Raw genomic sequence first — 27,843 nt, 5'->3', positions numbered from 1 at the left:
GCATAAGCAATGGTCTTTCTACAAATCAATAACCTCCACATGACTATTTGTTTTCTACATCCTCGCTACCTAATTTTGCACGAATCACAATCTCACGAGATCATCTTCGTCGTGTACTTCCTCGTCCTCTTCTAGTCATAAAGAATCCATAGCAGAGCTTGTATTTGTACTCTCCATTTTCCTTTGATATTTCATCCTAAATAATACAATCTAAAAACAACTTGTCTCACTCTTCAAAATATAACACAACAACAGCTAAGCCTTTTCCATCCTTGGAAAAAGAAAGAAAAAAACCAAGTATTTTTCCACTAAGTAGGGTTGTCTACTTGAATCAAATTACATTGTAATGCTATATCATCCAACTAATGCATCTCTAAATCTTTATAGTTTTTAGCAGGGCTGTTCCGGTAAAATCGGAGGCCATGTTCAAATATTAAAAATGGGGCCTATGGAAAAACAAGATTTTTTAAGCAATAGTAATCATCTATTAAGTTGTAAATAACATAAAAAATAGTGTCCCCGAGCATAGCTCAGTTGGCAGGGACAATGCATTGTTATATGCAGGGTTGGGGTTCGAACTCCGGACACCCCACTTATTCACCTTATTAGGTGAATTCTAACCACTAGGCTACCTGACCAAAAAAAAAAAAACATAAAAAATAGTCATTCTTATTAAGTAAAAGTAAATTTGTATGGAAAGGACTGACTAACTTGTGTTGAACTTCATTAACCACTAATTGTTTTAATATTAAAATTTGGGTTCATATTTCATAATAAAAAGAAATACCAAAAACTTAAAAAGAATAATCACTTTGTTTAGTGCAAAATGGGTCTTAAGTATATTGGTTGTTCTTGCTTAAATAAAGTGTCTTTGTTATCTAAATAGTGATAAACTAATACTAATATCGGAAAAAAAAAATAGTAGCAAATTAGTACTAACATGCATGATTAAACTTAAAACAATAGAAAAAATACTAATTATTTAACGGATTTAATTTGCATTGTTAATGGAAATAGATGACAAAAAATTCAAGATATATAGTAGTTTTTTACATTCATAGATAACTCTGAAATGCATTTTAAATTGTAATAGCCTAGTAGTTGTGTATGTAATTGAGACTTTTATATTTGGTATGACTCAATGCATTCTATTTTACCATTAAACTATTCCAAGATGTCTATTGCTTTTTTTATTATATATACCTACTACTTTTGAATGCTATATTAATTTATTTATTTTTAGGCTTCTAAGATTGCGAGGCCCGACACCGTAGCTCACCTTGCACATACCAAGGGTCGGGCCTGGTTTTTAGGATGGTCTTTTTAGGTGTTGCTCTGTCTCGAGTGATCTAACCGTGTTGCATCTAACATACTCTTTTTACTGCAAAATCTATACATCTTATAACACCAAAAAGATATTTACGTTTCACTCCCTTCATCTTATAATAATTATTGTATTTTTCAATTTCAAACATATTAAGTAAACTTATTCCATTAAAAAACAAAACAAAAAGTAAACACATTAAATTTTCTAAGAAAAGATAATAAATAAAAGAAAGAAAATGATAATTTTACTAAAGTCCTTCAAAAAAAAAATTACTAAAGTATCTTTAGATGATATTGATGTATTTTCATTACATTGATGTAAAATGAAAAATAATAATTTGTGTGTAATGCTCGTGGTATTAATTAGATGCTCGTGGTATTTCCCGCTGAGAGATAATCACATAAAATTTTGAAAATATTCATGTGTTTTAAAAAAATTTATCATGTTATTTTTATAAATAAATTATAAATCAATGGACGAATGTGAATGCACGAGTCTTTTGATAGTTTTTGTATATTTAATATGACTATTTTAATTAGAATAATGCTAACAACACACTCTTTAACACGCATACTTTTTAACTCACTCTCTTTTATTAATTAGGTTCATACGAGTCACACCAAATCAATATGATTTATGATTTTGGTGGGATTCAAGTCAATTTTCACTAAGAAAATAGTGCGTTAAATATTACATTGTTAGTGTATATTTTTCTTCTATTTATTTCAAGTCTCAATGTGTGAGTATTTTAATACTATTTAAAATTCAAACTATCAAATGTTAACTTTTATTTTTCTTTTGACCAGACCGAAAACTGAATTTTAATTAAATGTATAATGATGATAAACGTGAACCTTCGGTTTTCAATGTATAAGGGCAAAACAATGATTTTCTATACATTTTAATTAAATGTATAATGATGATAAACGTGAACCTTCGGTTTTCAATGTATAAGGGCAAAACATGATTTTCTAATCATCTCTCAATTGAGTCGAAGGCGATGGAGTCACCCAATGATAAATTGCAAAAGATGAGTGGTGCGATAATTAAGAAAAGAGGTCAAAATGCTGACCTTCTCCGAAAACAATTTCTTGCATCTCTTGATCTCAATCAACCTGTAGAAATTGAATCTCAAGATCAATACAACTATGAGGTAAACTTTTTTTTTTATTGACTCCGTTCTTATATATTTTATTCTACAATTTTGATATCTCGATATTAAATGATGTAATTTGTGTTATTTTCAATTAACGCAAACAATATGACTATAGACTATCAATTAATATTTTTCTATCCTTTTTTGAGTATTTTTTTTCTCTTTTTAAAATCACCTAGAACTCTATAACATTATTTGGTCCTAGTTATCTAATTTTAGTTTATGTCTTTGGTTGTACATTCAAAGGTGGAACCAACACCGGTGGAAACACAAAAAAGAAGGGTCAATGATTCAATGGTAAATGAGAACATTAATCTGACACGGAAGTTATCATCTGAATCGAGCTCTAACAACTTACATGATACTATGGAATCTAAAGATCTACCAACTCAAATTTTAGGATTCGAACTTGGTGGTACATTTGAACAAGATCCACCAACTAGATGTGTGAAGGGGTGCAAACTTTGCATGATGTTTGTGATTGTTTCAAAGAACAACCCAAACTGCCCAAGGTGCAAAGCGTGCTTGATAGATGTTGACAATGTTTAATTAAACTATGCGGAATAGTTGCATTTAAGTACTTGTATTTTTTGAAATAAAGGATTTGATATCTTTATTTATAAATAAATAAATAAGGAATAAGATAAATATATGTTTTATCTCGATGTCATTGTAGTTTGATTTTACCTTATATATTCTAAATAATTATATGAAAAAAGTCCTTAAAAGAATGATCTAAAATAAATTATTAAGCAGGGGTTAAATTATTTAAATCTACAAAAATATTAAATGACGCACACACATGCACGTGGGTGCAGGCCTGCAATCCTTATGAATATAATACTAATAATCTTTGTATCGTTCAAATTTTATCAAATATCTTCAAAGTGACATATAATAAGTGAGGATATATCGAGCCATTTTTTTTTAAAGAATATATCGAGCCATTTGATAAGTTTATGTGTACGTGCTCAATGAAAAACTCTAGTTTATGTTTATATACTAATATTTATTATGTGCTAGCTTTAAGACCTACATTATGTGTCCATTTGTCCCGTTTTTTATCGCGCTAATGCGTATAAATTACAAACAATACTTTTTTATGGAATTTTGATTTGGATTAAAGTATATGTATATATATTACACTTTCATATTGTAACAAACTATAATTATTTTTTTCAATGAACACCAACAATATAGGCAAATTAGTTTAAGGATATAATGGAAAGTGAAAAAGTCAAACCAAAATCACATGTTCCCTTTATATATAGCATAGATACTTTAGTAGTTTTCGTATATTAAATGCATGACAATTATATTTATTTCAAGTCTGAGTGCATAAATATCTTTATAATATAAAATGGTAAGTATTTTGAATTTGGGGTATATTGATGATAAACATGAATTTTCGACTTTTAAGTAAATGTAGTCCAACAAGTTGTTTAGTATGTGAGAAACTAGATCCCCTACCCGTGCTGACGCACATACATTTATAGTGTGGATTAAAAATATAATAGAATATAACACATAATATATGTACATGTTGATAAATAGTTCCAAGTCAATCTCATATAGTAACAAATAAAATTAAGCATAATATGAAAATACAATTAATGAAAATGTTAGATAAAGTGAATTACAAAATAAGCTAAATGATTCTTATATTGTATGTAGATGTTCATACATTCTGAAATACTTCCTTGTATACGACATTGGTTGTGTTATCAATGCAATCACCATTTTCACCAGTTATGAGTATTTTCAAACATTTCCTTGATGTTACCCTGGAAACTGCGATGTCAAGAGTTCCAACAAAAGTCTTACAAAAGCTCATGGACACACATTAACCATCTGCCACAAAAGCTCGTTTGAAAGTTGTAAATTCTGGTTTAAGCTAAAAAGACAATAATAATGAAAGAATTATGTTTTGTCATTGGCTAGTGTGTAGTGATGCTATAAAAGGGTCAAGTTAAATGCAAACTACAAATTCATGTGACATTGCATCTACCAACTCGTCAAGATAATGGTTTTAAAATGAGAAATAATCATGCAAAAATCATAAAATGTAAATAAATTTTTGCAAACAGCGGAAATCATAAAACTAAGAGGGGTTAGATAATGGTTTTGTCAGTGTCCTAAATACACAATATTATCAATAGTTATCAGTTAAGCCAAAATCATAAAACTCCCTAACTTCTTTAACAAACATCGGAAAGTAAAATGTAAATAAATTTCTGCGAACAATATTTGTAAGTTCAACCAAAGAAGTCAAATAACCATAAGTTTTGATCTGCTAGCAAAAAGAAAATTAGTTATAATGATGAAAAATAATAGAAAATACCATCGTTACAAAACTAAGAGGAGAAATTTTAGAGAGCCTACGTTGTTATGCTTGTGTAGGGGCTTTGAATTGAAAATTTTCCATCATTCTCAACCCCCTAAGAAAGACATGCTGTGACAGTAGACACAAAACTTAGGAAGACAAATCTCAGAAGCTAGAAATCAACACAATTCAATAAAAAAAATTATTTCAATTCAACCATTATTTTCAACATGAAAAGCCAAGGTGAAAGAAAGAAAGCAAGGCATTTTAACAACGAGTTTACCTTTGACAGCGACGGAGGACAAAGATGAGAAACCGGTGAGACAAACCACAATAAAATTCAAGAAGAAATGATTTTGATATTTGCTTACCAAGTCAATATCAGAGACAAAATATGGAAACAAAAGTCTAAATAAAAGAGTCCTTCTCTGATTGTGTTACATAACTACACACACCTTCAAAACCATCCCGACAAATTTCTAAAGTGCAATCCCTAGCTTCGGGTCGCATAGAAACTCAATTCACCTGACGTTAGATTTAACAACACAACCAGGAGGACCATAATCATAAAAACCAGCAACAAAGAGATAAATCTTAAACAACGAAATATAAAACAAACGGCGTTCAAGCGCATTGCAAACAGATTGTATTGCTTCCATATTTCAAACACCACATGTATAGGTAGTTAAACAAAAATGATATACATATTATGTCATATAAATTCATGCTAAAACTGAACTGAGGAAAAGTTTAAAGAAGATTCAAAAGAAAGGAGAGATGTTGAAACTTTGCGGCCTTTGTTGCACCATAACATCAGTTTACAAAAACCACAACACAAATCAAATTTCTCCCATAAAACCATTAAAAAAACGCTATATAGTTTAATTAATCAACAACATTTAGTTAATAGCAAAAACGAAATTTTTATACTATGAATGAAAATTTGACATTAATTATTAAAAAGGGTGAAAAGAGATACCAGATATAATCACACCGCTGCCGCTACCAAAACCTCACTCTCAGATCTGAACACCATTAACGTCGTCTATTACCATCTCATCTCACCGTCACCACCATCGTCGCCGCCGTCCTCACCTTCTCTCGCCTCCGTTTGGGACCATTCAAACAATTTTCTTTAAGAATGGCAAATATAATAAATAAATCAGTATAAGGAACGGTTCAGATAATTTACATGCATCTTTAACAACAATAAATAAACTAATAGGGTTTGTTTTGCATAAAATATGAACTAAATGTCGGTGTCCATCACCATATGTATGTCTCAGATTGTTTCTAGAATTAAAAAAATCATGCTAATTTTCAGATCCATCACATTATAACTCTAAGTCCGATAACAACATTACGTGCTGATTCATAGTTTGATTGCAAACCAATAGTGGTCAACCCTACACAAATCATCAGAAATTATAGAAACAGCACAAAGATGGACAAATGCACCAGACTCAATTTTTTATTAAAAAAAAAGAGCAAATTTTCATATCCTTTTTAGTTAGCATTTTACAAAAACAGTATATTCATTAAAATTTGGCAACATAACGTAATCATATAACATTGATTCATAGTTTGCCAACACAAAGAATACGATAACAAAAATATCAAAAAAGAAAGCTTCATAGTTTGCACATAAAAATCTAACACCGACTTACTGACCTACTCTATACCACTAAACAACAAATACAGAAAAGACACAAAGGAATACTAAACAAAAAACACATTATAAAACATAATAGAAAACAATTGGACTCAAATGTTTGTATTGAAGATGAGACAGATATATGAATACAATTAGCTCCACAGATAATGTAATAAGATTAAAGAAACATGTTATTGGTTTGAAATATGATGACAAACATATATTCAAGTTCGATTTAGCACCTGTCAAGCTGTGCAAAACTCTTGTTGTTTGTGCCTTGATATCAAATCCGATTTATGCATCCATTAGCCTGTTGGTTGCACAACAGTATAGAAGAAAGAAAATGAATATGATTTCAATTGGCCTTGATATCACACCGTAACCACTGACCATCTGCCATAGTTCCACTTCCGGCACCGTCACCACCGCCGTAACCACCGACCACCATTCATCTTATTACAATCTTCAACCGTTCTTCCTTTTTTCAATCCCAACTTAACCGAAGATGAAGTAGGTAGAGGTGCGACGATGGCAGGGAGAAGGAGGTGAGGAAAAGAAGACGAAGAAGGGGAAAAGATGGAGAAGAGGAAGAAGCTTGTTCTGTGTGTGTGTGTGTGTGTGAGAGAGAGAGAGAGAGAGAGAGAGAGAGAGGAGGGGGGGGGGGGGATGCAAATCGCATAGCAAATGAAACAACATTTATTAATCGCATTTGAATTTGAGATGATTGTTATGATGTGTGCAATCCAACATTCAGATAAGATCAAAGGTTGATTTGATAGTGATGCTCAAGGATAGAGATCCAACGGTCAACATTGATTGGAGCCAAAAAGATTAGGATTAGAGTTGACACAATTTCTTAACATTGTTATTAGTATTAGAATTAAGTAAAATAAGATGGTTATTAGACACTTAATTTGACATCAACATCATTTTTAATATAATTTACCCTCTCACTATGTCCAAAGACAACATCTATTTAATGAGTATCTTATATGTCTAATACAATGTGTTCCTGTATAGACAAGGTTTACCTATTGAATATATGGTGCCTCCTGTCTCCAGTGATTATAATCACCGTGACTGATCTTATGCTCCCTCTCTAAACGGGAGGGTGTGTGCATGCAAAAGAGGCACTAACGCCCAATTGTTGTCATTTAACAGAGTATGTGAGTGGGGTATAAATGAGTCAGATGATTATATCTAGAGGCGAGACCCCTATTTACAATGACGCCTCTAGTGTGATATTCCTTGACTGTTGCTATCATTCCTCTTGCGATTTGTTACATTATGTTACGAGGTACTCTAGTTATTTTGGAGTAATTACATCTAAAACAGGTGGAAACACTTATTTGATTTAAGTGAACCCCCGTTTAAGTATGAGTGACTCAGTGCATATCACATGGTTTGTTTAATGTAAGTAGGAACGACCTGATAGCTACTATCCATAAGTTGGTTTTGCTCAGGATAGTGGAGCACAACAATGCCCTGATAGGAATATGGATGACAAAATAGGTTGGACCCGTCGGGTCAACCCGTTTAACCCCTTTTTAAGTGGGGTGTATATGTATTTTCAATCCAACACTAAAAGGGTGTCCGCCCTGCTTAAATCGTTAAAAAACAAGGTTGTGATGAGGCGCCATGGGTTGAAATTAAAAAAAACTTCTTTTCACTTCTTTTATTTATAGGTCACAATCAATTTTTTTCCTTTAGTTTTCTCCTCCATATAGTATATATAAGAAAGTCATTTAATTTAATCACTTTTGTTTTATGATTTTAGCCTCATGTTTTTAATAGTTAGTCAATTGGTGAACTCATGAAATTTTTATTTTGGATATCTTGTTTTTTTTTTTTTTTTAATGTCAAATGTTCGTAGTTAGCTACTAGATTAATTTTTTTTTTCCTCCTTCATACGATTATGAACCCATGGTCTCCAACTCCTTGTCATTTGACTTAAACTAGTTGAGCCGCCCAATCCCTCCATTTTGGTTGTGGGTTATGTGATACACAATATGATTGTTTTTCACAAAGAACGAAACAATGCATCTAAAATGAAATTCCAACACTCAAGTCAATAAGAACTCGAGGAGCCTTGTGGTCTTCTCATAATGAGAGTGCATACATTTTTTTTTTACTATGAATGAATTCTTAAATATGGGTTGAGGTTGCCAAATAGATATGTAGTGGTTAGGCGAGTCCTTTTTTACCGACGCATTGTTAGGGTCATAGGTGGGCAAAAAAACCAAAAAACTGAATTGAACTGCTGAACTAAACTGAACAAAATAAAACTGAACATTACTAACAATTCTGAAACTGAACTGAAACAGTTCAGTACAAAATAATTTAGTTCGATTCGAAACAATTCGGAACAGTCCAGTTCAGTTCGGTAACTAAAATTCAATTTCGTTTGTTTTTTTTCTTCAACGATACCAATATTAACAGTTCAGAACAGTTCAATTTGGTTTGATAGCAGTCCGGTTCAATTCGAAATGCAAACAGTTCGGTTCATTTTAATTATTTTAAATTTAGCAAACAATTCAGTTTGATTCGACCTGAATAGCTATCTTATCTTATAGCTCAGTTGGTAGGGATATTGCATATTATATGCAGGGGCTGGGGTTCGAACCTCGGATACCCCACTTCTTCACAATTAAATTGTGTGAGCTCTAACCACTAGGCTACTTGATAAAAAAAAAACTATCTTATCTTGTTTACCAACATTGTTTTGTAAATTTTTACCAACACAACTCTCTTTGTAGTTGTATTCGAGACAAAAAATGTCAAAACAAATCAAATAATTTCATTAATCAAATTTCAAAAAATAAGACTTTACTAATAAAATGATATTCTTTTAATTCATTAATCCATTTAAAAATCGAAAAAAACTGTGTAAAATATCAATCTATATAAAAACAAGATTTCTTTTCTTCTACTTTTTAAGTTCTCTTAATAAATAACGTATCTAATTTATATTAAAAACTAGATATTGAAAGAATTTAATATAAATAATTTAGAGAATGAATTCAACTTTCTTTTATCATGTAGAATTAATTGAGTATGAAACACATTTGAAATTGAAAATAGAGAGTAAAGCAACGGGCCTGAAGCGGCAAAAAATAAATAAAAAATAAAAATGAAAAAGGACGTTAACCATGGTTTCTAAGTTTAGTTACTTTGTACAGATGCAATACAACTCAACCATTACCCACCCACCGTTCATAAACCAACCATGGTTAATCATGATGACAAGGACAGCACAACAATTTCAATGATCTCCCTCTATAAATAAAACTCACACATTTCAAAATCTTCTCATAATCAGATCTAGATCTAGAAGAAGGCGTCTTCATAAACGTCTTCGTTCTTTCTCTTCGTTCCATTTCATTTCATTCTCTTCGTTTCAATTTCCTTTGAATTTCATTTCATCAGCGAAAATGAGAGAGTGCATTTCAGTTCACATTGGTCAAGCCGGTATTCAGGTTGGAAATGCTTGCTGGGAGCTTTACTGTCTCGAACACGGCATCGGCGTAAGTCTTCGTTCTTAGCTTTTTCTTTGTTCATTTTTGTTCCTATTTTTCAGATCTAAGGAAATTTTACCGTTATTTTTTCAATTTTATCTGTTTTCGCTGAATTTTTCATGCATTGTTTAATTAATCGGATCTGCCTTATTTAATTATTTAATTAATTGATTCGTTTATAGATCTGTAATATTTGTGCAATCCCTAGTGTATATGTTATTTATGTTCGTAAATCTATTAGATCCGTTTGTTATTCGGTTATGCAAATGTCAATTAACGCGTAACCTCTGAATTGTTGTTTGAATTTTTAGGTAATTGTTATGAATTAAGCTTTATAATTAATTAAACTTTGATGCTATGCTTAAATCTGTATAAGTATATGAAAATTTGATAACGTGTGCTTAAATCAGTATATATAAATTTGCATTAAGCTTAATTTCAAATCTTAGTGTTGCTTGAAATTTTTTGATGCTATGCTTAACATATATATATCGTTATTATATATGTTATCTATGTTTGTGGATATATTAGATCGTAGGTTACTAGGTTATGTAAATGTCAATTAATATGCCACCTCCGAGTTGTTGATTATTGTTTGAATCTTGCGCTAATGGTTATAAACTAAGCTTTACAACTCAATTAAAGTTTGATACTATGCTTAAATCTGTTGAAGTATATGACAACTTGATGACACGTGCTTAAATCTGTATATAATTATTTCAAGAGCTCATATATGGTTTCTTATATGCACAGCCTGATGGCCAAATGCCGAGTGACAAGACTATTGGAGGCGGTGATGACGCTTTCAACACCTTCTTCAGTGAGACCGGTGCTGGAAAGCATGTCCCCCGTGCTGTTTTTGTAGATCTTGAGCCCACTGTTATCGATGAGGTGAGGACTGGAACCTATCGCCAGCTCTTCCATCCCGAGCAGCTCATCAGTGGCAAAGAAGATGCTGCCAACAACTTCGCCCGTGGTCATTATACCAGTATGTCTCTAACTTTGTATTATAATTCATTTGTGATCAGTGTTATGATTATGATCTAATATTATGTATGTAATTTGTGTCACTTTCAGTTGGGAAAGAGATCGTGGATCTGTGTTTGGACCGCATCAGAAAGCTTGCTGATAACTGCACTGGTCTCCAAGGGTTTTTGGTTTTTAATGCTGTTGGAGGAGGAACTGGTTCTGGTCTTGGTTCTCTGCTCCTTGAGCGTCTGTCTGTTGATTATGGCAAGAAATCCAAGCTTGGGTTCACTGTCTATCCCTCCCCTCAGGTTTCCACCTCTGTTGTTGAGCCATACAACAGTGTCCTCTCCACCCACTCTCTCTTGGAGCACACTGATGTAGCTGTTCTTCTGGACAATGAAGCTATCTATGACATCTGTAGGCGCTCCCTCGACATTGAGCGTCCCACTTACACCAACCTTAACCGTCTTGTTTCTCAGGTAGCTATAGTTTTGATCAAATCAATACAATTCTGATTGTGAATTGCGGTGATTGTGTACAATTACTTGTTTTGATGTAGTGAATGTTGAGTTAACTTTGTTTTTGATTGTGTTCAGGTGATTTCATCCTTGACTGCTTCCTTGAGGTTTGATGGTGCTCTCAATGTTGATGTGACTGAATTCCAGACCAACTTGGTCCCATATCCCAGAATCCATTTCATGCTTTCTTCATATGCTCCAGTTATCTCTGCTGAGAAGGCTTATCATGAGCAGCTTTCAGTTGCTGAAATTACCAACAGTGCTTTTGAGCCATCATCTATGATGGCTAAGTGTGACCCTCGCCATGGAAAGTACATGGCTTGCTGTTTGATGTACCGTGGTGATGTTGTTCCCAAGGATGTGAATGCTGCTGTCGCTACAATCAAAACCAAGAGGACCATTCAGTTTGTGGATTGGTGCCCTACTGGTTTCAAGTGTGGTATTAACTACCAGCCTCCTACTGTTGTTCCTGGTGGTGACCTTGCTAAGGTACAGAGGGCAGTTTGCATGATTTCAAACTCCACAAGTGTAGCTGAGGTGTTTGGTCGCATTGATCACAAGTTTGATCTGATGTATGCCAAGCGTGCTTTTGTTCACTGGTATGTGGGTGAGGGTATGGAAGAAGGAGAATTTTCTGAAGCCCGTGAGGATCTTGCTGCTTTGGAAAAGGATTATGAAGAAGTTGGTGCCGAGTCTGGTGAGGGCGGTGATGAAGATATGGATGACTACTAGAATCTATTTCAGATTCACGTTTTCTTTTGTGTTCTTTGTGTGCTGCTGTTCCTTTGGGTGAATTGTTTTCATGCTCTATTGTTTCTTGAACAATGTTCATCAAGACCTAAACGGGTTATCTGCTTTTCAATGACATGCTATCTTCTCTAAAATAAGAAGCTATATCTTCTCTAAAATCATTAGAATATGTTGAATGATTGGATGTTTGTGGACTGTGGCTGTGTTTAGAAAATGATGTCTTTGGATATGCGAAAAATTATTGAGGTGTGAAACCAAATTTTACAAAAGGCTTTCTAAAAAGTTACTAAAAAACATTTTTTTATTAAGAAAATTATATTGTTTTTATTATAATTTTTCTTTTAAAGCATTTTCTTTGGAAAAAAAAGCATTTCTTATAATTAAAATGAACTGTTTCCTGTTAAGAATGATGAAATTTCATATAATTTTTTAACGGGCAAAAATATTAAAGTAATTTGCTCCAAAGATTAAAGAAAACACGTAGCTTTTATAAAAAAGAAAGAAAGATAACATGAGAAAGAAAGATAACATGTAGCTTAGATTCTCATTAAGTTAAAGAGACGAAACATGTCATCGTGAGCATGTATATAATAGGATGTATGAAGTTTAAATCTTGGCCATCACAAAAAAAAAAAAAGGAGCAGTCATATTGGATACAAAAAAATAATAAGTGAGGATGGAGGTAGTATAGAACGAGTAAGGATCTTTCCTTCAAAAAAAAAAAAAAGAGTAAGAATTCTCTCCATCTATCTCTTTAAGGGTGTGTTTGGTTTAGAAAAGAAGATGCGAATAAAGAAATAGGTGAGAAAGAGTTTTTTGAAATGACATATAAGAGAGAGAAATAGAGTAGATTTGATTATGGTTTGGTATAAGAGAAGAGAAATTGAGAAAAAAGAAAGATAGTAATTTTTTGAAATGACAAATAAGCCCTCGTTTAAAAACATATCTAATCAAAAATATATTTCAACTTAAAAAATAGGTTCTTTGTCAAATTTAATTTACTTTTTGATAAACATATTATTATTTTTGTTTTAATATAAGTAAGTATATTGTTTTCTTTCTTATATAAAAAACACAACGTGGTGCTTGTTGCGTCAACTCAATCTTTCGTTAACATGACAAAAAAAATTAAAAGCATAGCCACTTCACTGGATAACTTCAATAAAAAATTCATGAAAAAATAACATCAATAAAATAATTGAAAGCAAGGGTAAAATTGTATTTGTTGCAATTAGCAAGCTTTGTCCTCCCTTTCTTGGCTGCAAAACAGAGAAAGCAAAAATGTGATTTTTTATCTCTCCTATTTCCCTCTCCTTAACTTCTCTCCTCCACCAAACAAATGAAAAACACTATCTCTTCCCTATCTCTCTTCTCTATTTTTCTGCAAACAAACATAGTATAAATGGAATAAATGAAGAAAGATATAAATGGAGAGGATCTTAACTAGTATAAAATATTGAGGAAAATTAATCATATGTTGTTGGTAACCAGAAAAAAATTAATCAGCTCTTGCTAAAAAAGGATGTGGCATTTGGAAACTGCTTAATTAAGTTGAAGGGACTAGTTAAGATACTAACATTGGAGATGTTTTAAAAGCCTCCGTGGTAATGGTTGGTTTAGTAATTAGGTATCCATTGGAGAATGAAATAAAAAAAAGAAGTGGTTAATAGCATAGTTTTAAAACTCGGTTCGAATATTCACTTGGCAAGGGTTGAGTTATTGGGTTAATGGTTGGACCATTGGTCGAACCGTATGACTAAACCTGATCAACTCTTATTGGTTAACTATTTTCAAAACAATAAGAACGATTTTTTTGTTTGTTTTGATTTTGTAATTACTCCACTTATGCAGTGCTTGTGCAAACGGAGTATTATTTTCCAATACTAGTATGCTGGAAACACGTATCGAAGAAAATTTGATCAAAGAACCATAAGACTATTAATACTTTTAGTGAAATTCAACAGAGAATTTAAAGAGGTCAAAGATATTCAGTCTAATTTTAAAACTAAATACCATTGGCATTTTAAATCAATTTGCGTGTTTGTCTTGGCAATTCCAATGCATTTTGTGATTTTATACTACAGTATTAAACAAGAATCTGAAAATACGTTAATTGCATTACAATTACGGTTAACAAGATACCAACTACTCTTGAAGGGGTGATAGTTGAATCTCGTATTAGTTTTCAAAGAAAACAGAGTGAGAGTCACGGCACTGCAGAGTAGCTTCTCCATGGATGATGGAAGATACGATGATGATGATGATGGTCGCGTAAAACGAACAGGTTTGTATCTTGTTGAATATCTTTATTTCTTTTCTTTTCTTGTCATTTTAACATGTTATTAGTATAAGGTTAATTTAACATTGATCATTTTATATGAGTATGAAGGAACATGGATAACTGCGAGTGCACACATAGTGACGACTATAATAGGATCTGGAGTGTTGTCATTGGCATGGGCTGTTGCTCAGTTGGGTTGGATTGCAGGGACTATCACTCTCATCATCTTTTCAGCCATTACTCTCCTCACTTCTTGTCTCATGGCTGATTGCTATAGGTATCCTGATCCTATTCATGGAATCAGAAACCACACCTACATGGAGATGGTCAAAAATATTCTAGGTAATTAATTAATTACAATATTCAATTTTTGAAGTTTCACTTTCTAGTCATACATACTACATTTGAGTTTGTTTTTGTCAAAATTCATATTTTTTATAACCAAAGTCAAAATGGGTTGAATCAATTAGTTATTGACCGCGCCAAATCTCATACATGGTCACAAAATCTATGAATTGAGTTTTGACCGTATGCCTCGACAACAAACAATTGAGGGGTGGTACTAATGTCCATTTTTTATTTATAGATCGTAGATCAAATAGAAAAATATTTTGCAATCCGTTTCATGACCATACTTATCAACATTCTATACAGTACAAGCATTGTTGTATAAATTGTTCTACAAATCATAACGTAAAATGTTTCTATACAAAAGAAAAATAGATCAATTAAGCATACGCTGTTAATTTTTTGAGTAAACATTGTTAATCTTTTTGAGAGAGGCCCTATCCTTTGTGAGCAAATCGGGTTTGATTCAACTTGTAATATGCAGAACAAAATCACAATTTTTTCTTGTAAATTTGATTGTTGCACTATAACCTTTCTGTCTCTTTTTCTACAGGAGGCGTTCAATACAAGTTTTGTGGATTGGCTCAATATACAAATCTTATCGGTATTACCATTGGTTACACTCTCACAGGATCCATTAGCATGGTGTAAGAACCTAATCAATCTCTAACTAATTACCTGTTTAGATTAATTTACTTGATATTTGAGCTTTTTATTAACATAAAGATTTGTGAGACTGGTTAAGAAAGACTTACGGGAAAAGCTTATGACATGTCCATATTCGGTTTTAGCTTATATCGATAAGCTCTCTAGTATACCTTAAGACAACTTATATATTAAGGAAAAACATTTTGGATTAATTTTATGTTTCGTCATATAAATAGTATATAGTTATATACTTAAGCTCTTAATAGACAATCGGTTATGTTATATGTACTTAATTAAGTTGTTTGTCCAAACAGGACCAAAATCTTGAACTATAAAACTATTAAGAATGAAAATAATACTTGCTTATTTCTGAACCAGGGCAATAAAAAAATCCAACTGCTTTCATAAGTATGGTCATGAAGCGGATTGCAAAATATCCAATTATCAATTTATGGCCATCTTTGGGGTTACAGAGATTTTACTAAGCCAAATCCCAGATTTCCATGAACTCTCCTGGCTCTCTATTCTTGCTGCAGTCATGTCTTTTGGTTATTCTTCCATAGGTGTTGGTCTCTCCATAGCCAAAATTGCAGGTTAGGCATAACTTTTATATGATTCATACATCTCTATATAATTTATAAATATTGACATTTCTTCAATTACATACACACATTTCTTCTAAACATATGCGACTGTGTGAGTGCAGTTTCTTGGAAAAATGATGTATGTCATTTAAGCATATTTTAGGAGAGATGAATTCATCTTCTCTTAAATTTTACAAAGAGTGCAAAATATATGAATTTAACATGAATGGAAATGTTTTGTTAACATATATAGAAGGAGGACACCATGTCAAGACAAGCCTTACGGGGCTGGTTGTTGGAGTGGATGTGACAATTTCGGAGAAACTGTGGAATACCTTTCAAGCAATAGGAAACATAGCTTTTGCATATTCTTTTAGCACTGTAATTGCTGAAATACAGGCAAGTATTAAATTTAAGAGAACAAAGGTTTATAATAGAACAAGAAAAGTAGAAAACAAGAATTGATTTCAATTTTTGTACACAGGATACATTAAAATCTAGTCCACCAGAAAATCAAGTCATGAAGAAATCATCTCTTATTGGAATCACAATAAGCACAATCTTTTATTCATTATGTGGTCTTTTAGGCTATGGAGCCTTCGGGAACAAGGCACCGGGAAACTTCTTAACTGGATTTGGTTTTTATGAACCATATTGGCTTGTTGATATTGGTAATCTTTTCATCATTATTCATCTAGTGGGCGCTTACCAGGTAAATTACTTATTTTATGAACAAAAAATTGCTATACATGAATATTTTGGTAAGATTGAATTTACTTATTTATTGTGCACTAGGTGTTTGCACAACCTATATTTTCCATTGTGGAAAGTTGGGTTAGTAAGCGTTGGCCACAAAGCAAATTGATAACACAAGAATATGATGTAAGAATTCCATTGGTTGGCACATGGAGAATGAACATGTTCAGGGTGATATGGAGGACATTATATGTGATAATTACAACATTGATTGCTATGATATTTCCATTTTTCAACAACATTGTTGGTTTGTTAGGAGCCATGTCGTTCTTTCCCTTGACCGTGTACTTTCCAATAGAGATGTACCTGAAACAAGCTAGAGTACCCAAGTATTCTTGTATATGGATAAGGATGAAACTGCTAAGTGGATTTTGTTTGATTGTCACTCTTGTTGGTGTTGTTGCATCAATCCAAGGAATCATCGTAGGTCTTAAGACCTATAAGCCCTTCAAGTCTAACTAGGTCTAATGAAGTGTCACCTGAATGATAAGATTTTATGAGAAAATTTAAATATTATCGATTGATTATCCATATAAAAATTTAAATTATCAAGTGCAGTTGTAAAATGACATTTAGTGTTGATTTAATAATAAAAATTTATCCTGATCAAATATTTTTCCATACGCATCAACTAATGATCGAACCTTAGATTAAATATTGTTTATGAATTTAAGAATATGCCAATAATCCATACTATATTGATTTTTGGTCTTTGCCTTTATGTCCTCTAATCTTTTATATTTCTGATTCCTAGTCAATAATAATAACAATATCATAATAAAGTAAGTTATAATAATGATAAAATTTCATGAGTAAATTTTACCAATGCCCTTCTAGAATTTGATATGGATATTATAAAAAGTTATTCTCAGTTGAGGGGCGAATCTAAACATTTGATACATGTGAGGTTAATAGTTTCTCAATGTATAAAATTTTTAAATTGTTTTTGATTGTACATTTCATTAGTCAAAATAATCCCTAACATTATGATACTTCATTAATCTTATCATATTAACCCTTCAATATACTTACTTATTGTCAGTTCATGGACTATTTTAGAATTTTGATACACTAAGAGACTATTATGACTATTTATTACACATTTAGGGACTAAAATAGCTATTATCATTTTTTATAATATATATATATATATATATATATATATATATATAAGACACCCTTTAGAGGTAGCAAGTCACACCTCAAGGTGTGGTATCCACTTTTTTTTTTTTTTTTTGACAATATCCACTTTTTAGTTATAACTTTGCTAAAAGACACCTTCATAAAAATTAATTGGTATCTTTTAACAAATGTCAATAGGATAACTTGTTAAAAAACACCTTCATAAAAGGCGTCTTCTAGCAAAATCTATATAGGGTATATATATTTGAAAAATAGGGAAGTGGCATGTGGGACTTTAACCCCACATAGCTCTTGACTAAATCCGCCGTCTCAGTCAAAATTTAGCACATTTTATTATTGTATAAAAAATATATTTCAGTCAAAATTTAGCACATTTTATTACATAAAAAAAAAAAAACATTTGTTGTATGAAAATCTACAAGCTTTAAAATAGTGTAGTCAATCGAATAGAAAACCACCATTCAATTAAGTAACGAGGTTTTTTTACACAAAAATAATACACTTTATAGTTTAAAAATATTATGATAATTTTAAAAACATAAATGTAAAATCAAATTTTTTTTTGACGGTGTTGGGATAACTGTGACACAACTCGCTGCATCAAACAAAACTTCCCATCACATAACATTGCGTCAAACAAACTTCCGATGACATATGCTAAAAGAGTCATGCACATAATGTCCGAAACATTTAGAAAAGAATTACGTCAAGTGAGAAAAAGGTGGAAAAGACATACATGTATGTATGTAGGTAACCAAAATTTTAAAAAATATCTTAACAAATTCAAATATTTTAATTTTCAATGCAATAGATACATATATATTCATAAAATTTACTGTTTAAGGTCTTAAAAAGTGTTTTAGAGACATTAGTTAGTATTTCCTGAAAAATGAAAATAATCATTCAAAGAGTAACATGTGTAAGGATCCAAACATTGCAAAGAGTAAAAATTGACAAAGAAGTTAAAAAATGTAAATACACTATGCAATTGCAGATGATGATGTACTAGTTAAAATCCTACTGTGTTGGAATTTGGGGACACGCGTAGATGAAAAATTAATGTACTAAAATACTACTCCAACACGTTTTTTGGCAGCATTGTCAAGCATGCAAATGTGCAACCATAGTTTTTTTTTTTTTTTTTTTTACTTTAATTATATATACAGTTGACCTATAATTTTTTTTTCACATTTATCTAATGATATATTGTCATATCCTTTAATGAATTAAAAAAAAGACTTGTTTTATCTTATTATTTGATATATCAACACATCGTTAGACGGATGTATAAAATAATTGTACAAAAATAAGATAAACATGTAATTCTTGATCACGAGGTAAATTTAGACGGCAACAAACTTCAAGATGATTACAAAGCACTTCCCCCGTTACAAAACATAAGTAAATGTGAGTCAAATAAAATTGATGTATTTAGATTAAATTTTAAACTAAATACATCAATTTTGTGGAACTCACTTTTACTTATACTATAAACCAAACTTTTTATTTTATTTACTTTAGTGGAATTTCATACCATAGCATTAAATAGGTGCCGACTTAAGTCAAACATTTTATTGATTCTTACTTCAAATGTCTTAAATTTAGGTGTAGTTCCTCAATTTCATAAACAGTTTTCAAAGAAACACAGAAAGAGAGAGAGAGAGTGAGCCATGGCACTGCAGAGTAGCTTCTCCATACATGATGAAAAATATGATGATGATGGTCTCATAAAACGAACAGGTTTTCATCTTGACATGTTATTATTATGTTATGTTATGTTATGTTTTATTTATTTTTTCTTTAGTCAAGTAATCTAGTTACTTGTTATTTTAACATGGATAATTTTATGTGCATGAAGGATCATGGGTAACTGCGAGTGCACACATAGTGACTGCTGTGATAGGATCTGGAGTGTTGTCATTGGCATGGGCTGTTGCACAATTGGGCTGGATTGCAGGGTGTATTGTTCTCATACTCTTCTCACTCATCACTCTCCTCACTTCTTTTCTCCTTGCTGATTGCTACAGGTATCCTGATTCTGTTCATGGGATCAGAAACCCCACCTACATGGCGATGGTCAAAAGTATTCTAGGTAGTCACAAAATTCAATCTTTAATTAATGTTTTACTTTCAAGACATATATTTGGGTCCTACTTCGGTCAAAATTTATATTTTTATATCCAATTTCAATCAAAATTTATATTGGTTAAATCAAAGGTGAATCTAGATCTAAGGATTGAAATTTGACTCTACTAATAGACGCTAACCAAATTTTGGGTATTTTTTAGATCAAAATATGTTTGTTTATAGTCAATGTAAAAATGGGTTGAATCACTTGAACAAAAAAAGAAAGGGTTGAATCGAGTTATTAAGCGCGCCAAATCAAATCTTTGATTACGCGGGAAATCTAGATCTAACGATCGAGATTTGACTGAATCCATAGACGCTAGCAAACATTCTAGGTAATTATAAAATATAGTAGTTTTTAATGTTTTACTTTTGAGTCATATACTTTGAAATTTTGAGAAAGTTTTTGTCTGAATCCGTGTTTTCATAACCAATGTGAAAATTATTTGAATCAAGAGTTTTTAAACGCGCCAAATCTCATCTAAATTCAACGATTGAGATTTGATTGAACTTATAAACAATAGCAAAATTTTAGGTAATTACAAAACATAGCTTTTAATGATTTGACCAAACCGCATACTTATTTGTTAAGAAAAAAAATGGACACCTTAATTGCAACCATGAAATTCATAAAAAGAATTTGTATGTACTACATAGTACTAATTTTTATTTTCTAGGGATTCTATTTAGTACGGAATCTTGAATCACAAAACATTCGCGAATGATGAATTTATTAGTATTTGTCGGATTCATAAATCATCTATTTTTTTAGGGATTCTATTTTGTATTAAATATTGAATCACGAAACATCTGCGAATGATGAATTTATTAGTATTTATCGGATTCGGAAATCATAAAGAATATACTAAAAAATCATAAATAATATAAGAATAACGCCAAATGTAGCGAATTTTAATATCACAAAATCATCGCGAAAGACGTGGTACATAACGTCCCTGTCCCCGCCTGCCTCTCTCCAATTGGTATATTTAGTTATTCATCTCTAGTTTTCTTCTCCCACAGCCGCTTCTCACCTTCCATGACATATATCATTGGAGAGAAAAGTGGACTCACCTTCCTTTTGAAGAAATTAAACTAGCACAATCTAATGTTTCTAGTCAACACCATATAACCAATCGAAGTAGGTTTGAAAAGTGGACTCACCTTAACTCCAACATCCAACATTTTGTGTACGTTTTGACAATGGACATGCATGTGGTTTGCGGCGGCCTAATCCCGCCACAAATAATCCGCTGTATGAGCTTTTTTGCGCCGTTGTGGGGGCTTTTGGCGCTCGCAAAATCATTAAATTCATGCAGTCCATGCCATAGGTCCACCGGAAAGAATTTGGACCCAATTTGTGGACGCCAAAGTAGAATATGGACCTCTCATTATCTACAAGAGAAATTGATTTAAGATTTATACAAGAAATGGTGAGGAAGTTAACCATAGAATTACGAGACATAGCATACGAGATGCTCTAGCATTGTTCAATGCTTGAAGTTTTATTTACCTATACACATATTTTAAGAAAGTGAAATTTTTTGGCTACCAAGAGTTGAAAAACCCATGAAAGAGGGTCAAGCCTAGAAAAACCTCATATGATATTACTTCACATACTAGACCAAGAGTGAGTGGTGAATACTGGTTCTAAAAGTGCTTGGAAGGAGAATTTTTTTTGGTTAGTTGCCAGTAATATTTATTTTAATCTATGGTTAATTTTTTTCTTATATTTTTCATCTAAGTACGTAGTTGCAAGTAATTACTAACTAGTTGTTCAATGCGGGACAAAAAATGCACAACATGTTATTTATCTATCTCTCCCTTTTGTACAGGAGGAGTTCAATACAGGTATTGTGCATTGGCTCAGTATGCAAATCTCGTGGGTGTTACCATTGGCTTCACTCTCACAGGATCCATTAGCATGGTGTAAGAATTTAATAAATCTCTCACTATATCATTAGCTGATTTATAAACCTATGAAAATAATAGTAGCAATGACAATACTTGCTTGTTTTTTAATAGGGCCATACAAAAATGCAATTGCTTTCATAAGTATGGTCATGAAGCTGACTGCAGTACAACAAACTATCAATTTATGGCCATCTTTGGAATCTTTGAGATTTTACTAAGTCAAATTCCCAACTTCCATGAACTTTCATGGCTCTCTATTGTTGCTGCCATCATGTCTTTTGGTTATGCTTCCATAGGCATTGGTCTCTCCATAGCCAAAATTGCAGGTTAGACATCCCTTTAATGTCTGTATATTGACTTATTTGAGCTTATCTATTTAAAAAAGCACTTATCAGACTGTATGGAAGAGCTTATTATGAAAAAAAAAAAAAAAAACTTATGACATGTTCATAAGTTGTTTTCAACTTATTTCTTTAAACTTTTCGGTATAGCTTATGAACACAAGGTGTAGCTTATGTGAAAACAGTTTGAATTGATTCCATAATCTTATATGCACTACGCCAAAATATGTTTTCTCAATTATGTACAGACATTTTAGTATCAAATATGCATGATATTTTAAACTAACATACATGGGAATGTTTTGTTCTTGATTCTATATAGAGGAAGGATACCATATCAATACAGGCCTTACAGGGCTTGTTGTCGGAGTGGATGTGACAGGCACGGAGAAGCTGTGGAATACCTTCCAGGCAATTGGAAACATAGCATTTGCATATTGTTTCAGCATGGTTATTGTTGAAATACAGGCAAGTAATCTTAGACAACACAATTTCTTAATTCAGTTCATATTTCTGCTCATTTAAACTTCCTTGGATTGTTAATTTAAGACCCCATTTTTAAAAATTCCCTGCATCAGGCAAGTAATCTGATTTCAATATATTTTTTTATTTTATATTTTTTATACAGGACACATTAAAATCAAGCCCGCCAGAAAATCAAGTTATGAAGAAATCAAGTTTGGTTGGAATTATAATCACCACATTCTTTTATGCATTATGTGGTCTTTTAGGCTATGCAGCATTTGGAAACAAGGCACCAGGAAACTTTTTAACTGGATTTGGTTTTTACGAACCATATTGGCTTGTTGACATTGGTAATCTTTTTATCATCATTCATCTAGTCGGAGCCTACCAGGTAAATAATTATTTTAAATGTTTCTACATGAGCATTATTGTATAGGTAATAGAATAATAAACTAAGATTAGTTTTATTAATGTGTACAGGTATTTGCACAACCTATATTTTCTGCTGTCGAACGTTTGGGCAGTAAGCAATGGCCACAAAGCAAATTGATGACAAAAGAATATGATGTAAGAATTCCATTTGTTGGCATATGGAGAATGAACATGTTCAGGTTGACATGGAGGACAATTTATGTGATAATCACAACATTGATTGCTATGATATTACCATTCTTCAACAACGTTGTGGGTTTGCTAGGAGCCATATCGTTCTTTCCCTTGACAGTGTACTTTCCAACAGAGATGTACTTGACACAAGCCCAAGTGCCCAAGTATTCTACTATATGGATTGGGATGAAATTGCTAAGTGGTTTTTGTTTGATTGTCACTCTTGTTGCTGCAGTTGGATCAATTGAAGGAATTGTGTCAGATCTTAAGACCTACCATCCCTTCAACCCAAATTAACCCAGGCTTCTTCTATCGTTCGATAATGATAAATAAATAAGCTGTTAGAAACAACCTTTCAAAAAGAGTTGTTAGAAACATAAATATCTATAATTATATATTATTTCTTGACAAAAAAAATTATCTATTATTTTTATAATATTTTAAGCTATTATTTTTGTGCATGATAAAATATATGGTAACTCAGATTCCGGTGATTAAGATGCCGATTAATGGTGACTCGGATTTTCTAGTTAAAATCTCGCCGAAAACGAAAAATTATCTCTCAAATATTCGTACAAACCATGTTGTTTCCCAACATATCTATCTAGTCTTGGCAAGGTTTAAACATGTATGAGAGGCATCATAGAGGAGTGACTAGAGATAATCTATGTCCTATATACGGTGACTGCTCTGGAAGCGTCATGCATGTCTTAAAGAGACTGTGAAGAGACGAAAATATACTTCCATGTAAGTTTTAAATCTTGGGTTGCATCGATGACTTGATTGGAACGTCATAACTTCTAATATTGAAACACCACATGACTTCCTACTAATCTGGTGTTTAATAGGAAGTCTTTGATTGGTAATCAACATCTTCTCCCAGTTACTCACCAAGCTAACTTCACTACATCATCCTCCAACGTTGATGTGGATTCTCGTTATTCTTCCATGATACGTAGCATTGAGGTTTCTTGGACACCCTCATGATAATTACAAGATAAATATTATTGATATATTTCATAAAAAGTCTGTAGGGATTAATGGAGTAGCTGTATATAAACCTATACCAATTATTCAAGTTTTTTTCTTCTTCTTTTGCGGTAGCTAATGCTACTCCATGGCTATGAAGCCAATCACCCCTGCTTCTACCTTAGACTTGGTTGCTTATTTACTATGGGACATTCACATTGAAATAGATACAGTTAATATGGTTACGTTAGGCTCTTCTCCTAATGTGACCCTCCAACCTCTCCTACAAGAGGTGATCTCTCTTCTCGACCACCCTAGATGCATACAACTATTTTTCATATGTATTGAGATGCTAATCAGCATACTCACATGTTGAGGATCATTTCCATACTTTGAGGACTACTCAAAAAATTTCCTCTTGCAGGTGCCGATTTTATGATGTTATGGTGTGGAGGGAGTGGGTTTACCTTATGAGTATGGAGACCTGAAATGGAGTTATGTGGACAATTGTTTTTAGAGTTATGTTATGTTGGATGGATTTTGGTTTTAGAAGAAAATCGATTTGTTTTTCAATAGATGGCCACTTCATAATTGCAACTTTACAATCGTGTTTTAAATGTGCATACGCATACTCCAACCAACGAGCCATTCATGTACAAACTACTTCAATTGAATGTACATATCCCTTCCCTTACTCCTTAATCTTATTAGGTTGCAACAACTTAACCTTAGAAATTTGGCTCCAAAATTGCAGCATTAAATGCTAAGTGAGATAACCCTAAAAATATCTGCCTCTAAAGTGTTTGGGAATTTGAATTTCAAATTATTTTATAGGAACAAACCTATTAGCATTTACCAATATATGTTATTAATAACAATGATATTTTCCAAAGCAAAAATTTGACCAAGCCCCTAAATTCTGACGTATACATAGTAATATTGTTGCTTAGAATTCTCTACCTGTTCTTTTTCATGATCCGGTAAGTGACCCCTCAATGGGAATGTCGATTGAAAATTGGTATGAATTTATTGAAGACCTATACGAAAACATATACTTCATTCCACCTTACTGTTAATTTAAGTGTGTGTTCTAATACCATAACCATTGTTACTTCATATTTGGAATGCCAAACATTGAACCGAATTTTGTTGGATCTATAAGAGTATGCAGTATCTGATATATATGTTTATGTATAAATTATATGTAATTTTTAGCTGTGACCTATCATAAGTTTTAGTTGTTTAGCCAATTTCATCTGTTTGATTTCCTCACATAGTGGAGATAGCCTCGGAAAATTATTCCAATAATTATGGGCGGTTGTGCACATAATTTTAGCAAGTTAGTTATTGCTAATTATTTGCTGATTTCAAATAATTTTCACAATTATTTAGTGTGTTTAAATTCGTGCCTTTACAAAATGTGACATCAAATGTAGTCTATCAGAAAATATTTTGAAATGGTTGATGTAAATGTCACGTGATGTATAAGAAATACAGATTTCACCATCTTATTACTATACTATTATCTAGCCTTCATATATAATATTTAAGAAGAGAGATTACAAATAAATTTATGTTCTCCCATCAAAAAAAAAAAAAAAAATATGTTCTAATTTGTATTTTTGCCTGTCTTAATTTTTAACGTTCCCAATTATCTAAAGTCTTATTATATTGTCGAATGACATACAACTTATAAGACCCGTGCGGCGCACGGGTCATCAATCTAGTGCTTACATATATTTGAAACATCGATGCTATTTATAACATCATGCTATGTCATTGAAATATAGGTATCGAGATGAATTCGTGAAACATGTTTCGCTATGCATAGCATTATTCTATTTGAAATTGATGTGATGTATTCGCAATTTTAAAAAGAATTATGGATATTTTTGTTTTAAAATGAATTAGGTATGTTTTTTAATATTACAAAAAATATCTTCAATTAAATGATGAGTAAGGACCTGAATGAGAGATCTTGCTCAAAAATAACATTTAAAAACATAAACAATACTAGACATTCGTTGGTAAGACCCTAATTTTAAAGCAAAAGTGATGAAAAAATTAAGCGAATATGACTAATTTTGGATAAACTATTTTATTTAAAAAAGTTCTTCCACAATTTTTATACTTTTATTCGTGAGGTAAACATTATAACCTCCGAAAAAATGAATAAAATATTATAGGTTTTTATTTATATAATTAAAATTACACGGTCAAAGAGCTCATTAAATTTAACCAAAGAAGAAGAAATGTTAATAAAAATGATTTTTTGAGTCAATATCTGGTCAAAATTAAAGTATTTATAATTCTCATGAATTTTTTTGGTAAAGAATTCTCAATGACATTTTTGGTAAACAATGAAAACTGTCAAACATCTTTATTTTTAATTAATTAATAGATATTACTCCGGTCCTATTTATAAGAAAAATTGACTTTTTAAATTTATTGTATAATTAATGTATCTTGTCTAGTATAGATCAAATACATTATTTATACAATAAATCAAAAAAGTCAAATATTTCTTATAAATAGGACCGGTGGATGTACAACTTTTCGTAAAAGACAAACCTCACAACAATATCATGAACGTCAATTTGCTTAAATATTTTACATTAATGAAATGCTACTTATAGCAAAATGGGTAGTACTCCTTCCGTTTTAAAATATAAGCAAAATTTACTTTTTAGGTTCATTCATTTAATGATGTATGTGGTCCATATTATTAACCACATACATCATTAAATGAATGAACCTAAAAAGTCAATTTTGCTTATATTTAGAAACGGAGGGAGTACTTTGCAAAGAGACAACAAATGTGTTACTCCCTCCGTCCCATAATACTTGCCACAATTGACCTTATTACGTATGTCAATGCATAATTTTGAGCTTAAATATTTTGAATAATATATTATAAAAAATTATGAAAATTTGATATTTTAAAAATATTCATCGAGACAAATCTAATGACGTCTTATATGATATTATTTATCTTTGTATATTAGTAGAAAAATATGGTCAAAATAAATTATGTCAAAATTACACATTTTTAAAGAGGTAATCTATTGCAGGATGGAGAGAGTAATTCTTTTCAACTTAAACTCAACTCATCCCTCACTTTTCGGAAACATGGGTTGAAAGTTTGACCAAACATTTTACAAAAGGAAAATGCTGGATTAAGCGACAAAAAGCTTCATGCAAATTTCACGAAATGATGTGGCACCTATTAATTGGCCATTTAACTCCAATATCCCATATTTTCCGCCAAGGTCAAATAGTCAAACTGTTAGTGGTTAAAGGTATTACACGCTAGTGATGATTTCAAGATAAAATAAATCGATTTATATAGCATTTATCTTTTGTCATAAACTACTCCCTCCGGTCATATTTATAAGCAAAAAATCACTTTTTTGATTCATTCAATATTTAATGTATTTGGTCAATATATA

The 27,843-nt window shown here is 31.7% G+C and overlaps 2 protein-coding genes and 1 pseudogene across 2 annotated transcripts; all 3 read left to right on the top strand.

Moving 5' to 3' along the window:
- Positions 1-9,757: 9,757 nt before the first annotated feature.
- Positions 9,758-12,406, top strand: LOC25485311 (tubulin alpha chain). The gene is made up of 4 exons (XM_013614505.3): positions 9,758-9,984; positions 10,729-10,963; positions 11,053-11,423; positions 11,541-12,406. Exons 1-4 carry the CDS (start codon positions 9,892-9,894, stop codon positions 12,192-12,194), a joined length of 1,353 nt encoding a protein of 450 aa, XP_013469959.1. The 5' UTR covers positions 9,758-9,891; the 3' UTR covers positions 12,195-12,406.
- A 2,038-nt stretch (positions 12,407-14,444) lies between these two features.
- On the top strand, positions 14,445-17,381 carry LOC120575807 (amino acid permease 6-like; annotated as a pseudogene).
- A 2,171-nt stretch (positions 17,382-19,552) lies between these two features.
- On the top strand, positions 19,553-23,833 carry LOC25485310 (amino acid permease 6). The gene is made up of 7 exons (XM_039829984.1): positions 19,553-19,712; positions 19,831-20,064; positions 21,935-22,028; positions 22,125-22,339; positions 22,677-22,822; positions 22,983-23,210; positions 23,300-23,833. The coding sequence occupies exons 1-7, from the start codon at positions 19,643-19,645 to the stop codon at positions 23,720-23,722; spliced, it is 1,410 nt and encodes a 469-aa protein (XP_039685918.1). The 5' UTR covers positions 19,553-19,642; the 3' UTR covers positions 23,723-23,833.
- The last annotated feature ends 4,010 nt before the right edge of the window (positions 23,834-27,843 follow it).

This window comes from Medicago truncatula, chromosome 1 (genome assembly GCF_003473485.1).
Source record: "Medicago truncatula cultivar Jemalong A17 chromosome 1, MtrunA17r5.0-ANR, whole genome shotgun sequence".
NCBI classification, from domain to species: domain Eukaryota; kingdom Viridiplantae; phylum Streptophyta; class Magnoliopsida; order Fabales; family Fabaceae; genus Medicago; species Medicago truncatula.
This window is presented reverse-complemented; position numbering and strand designations above follow the sequence as displayed.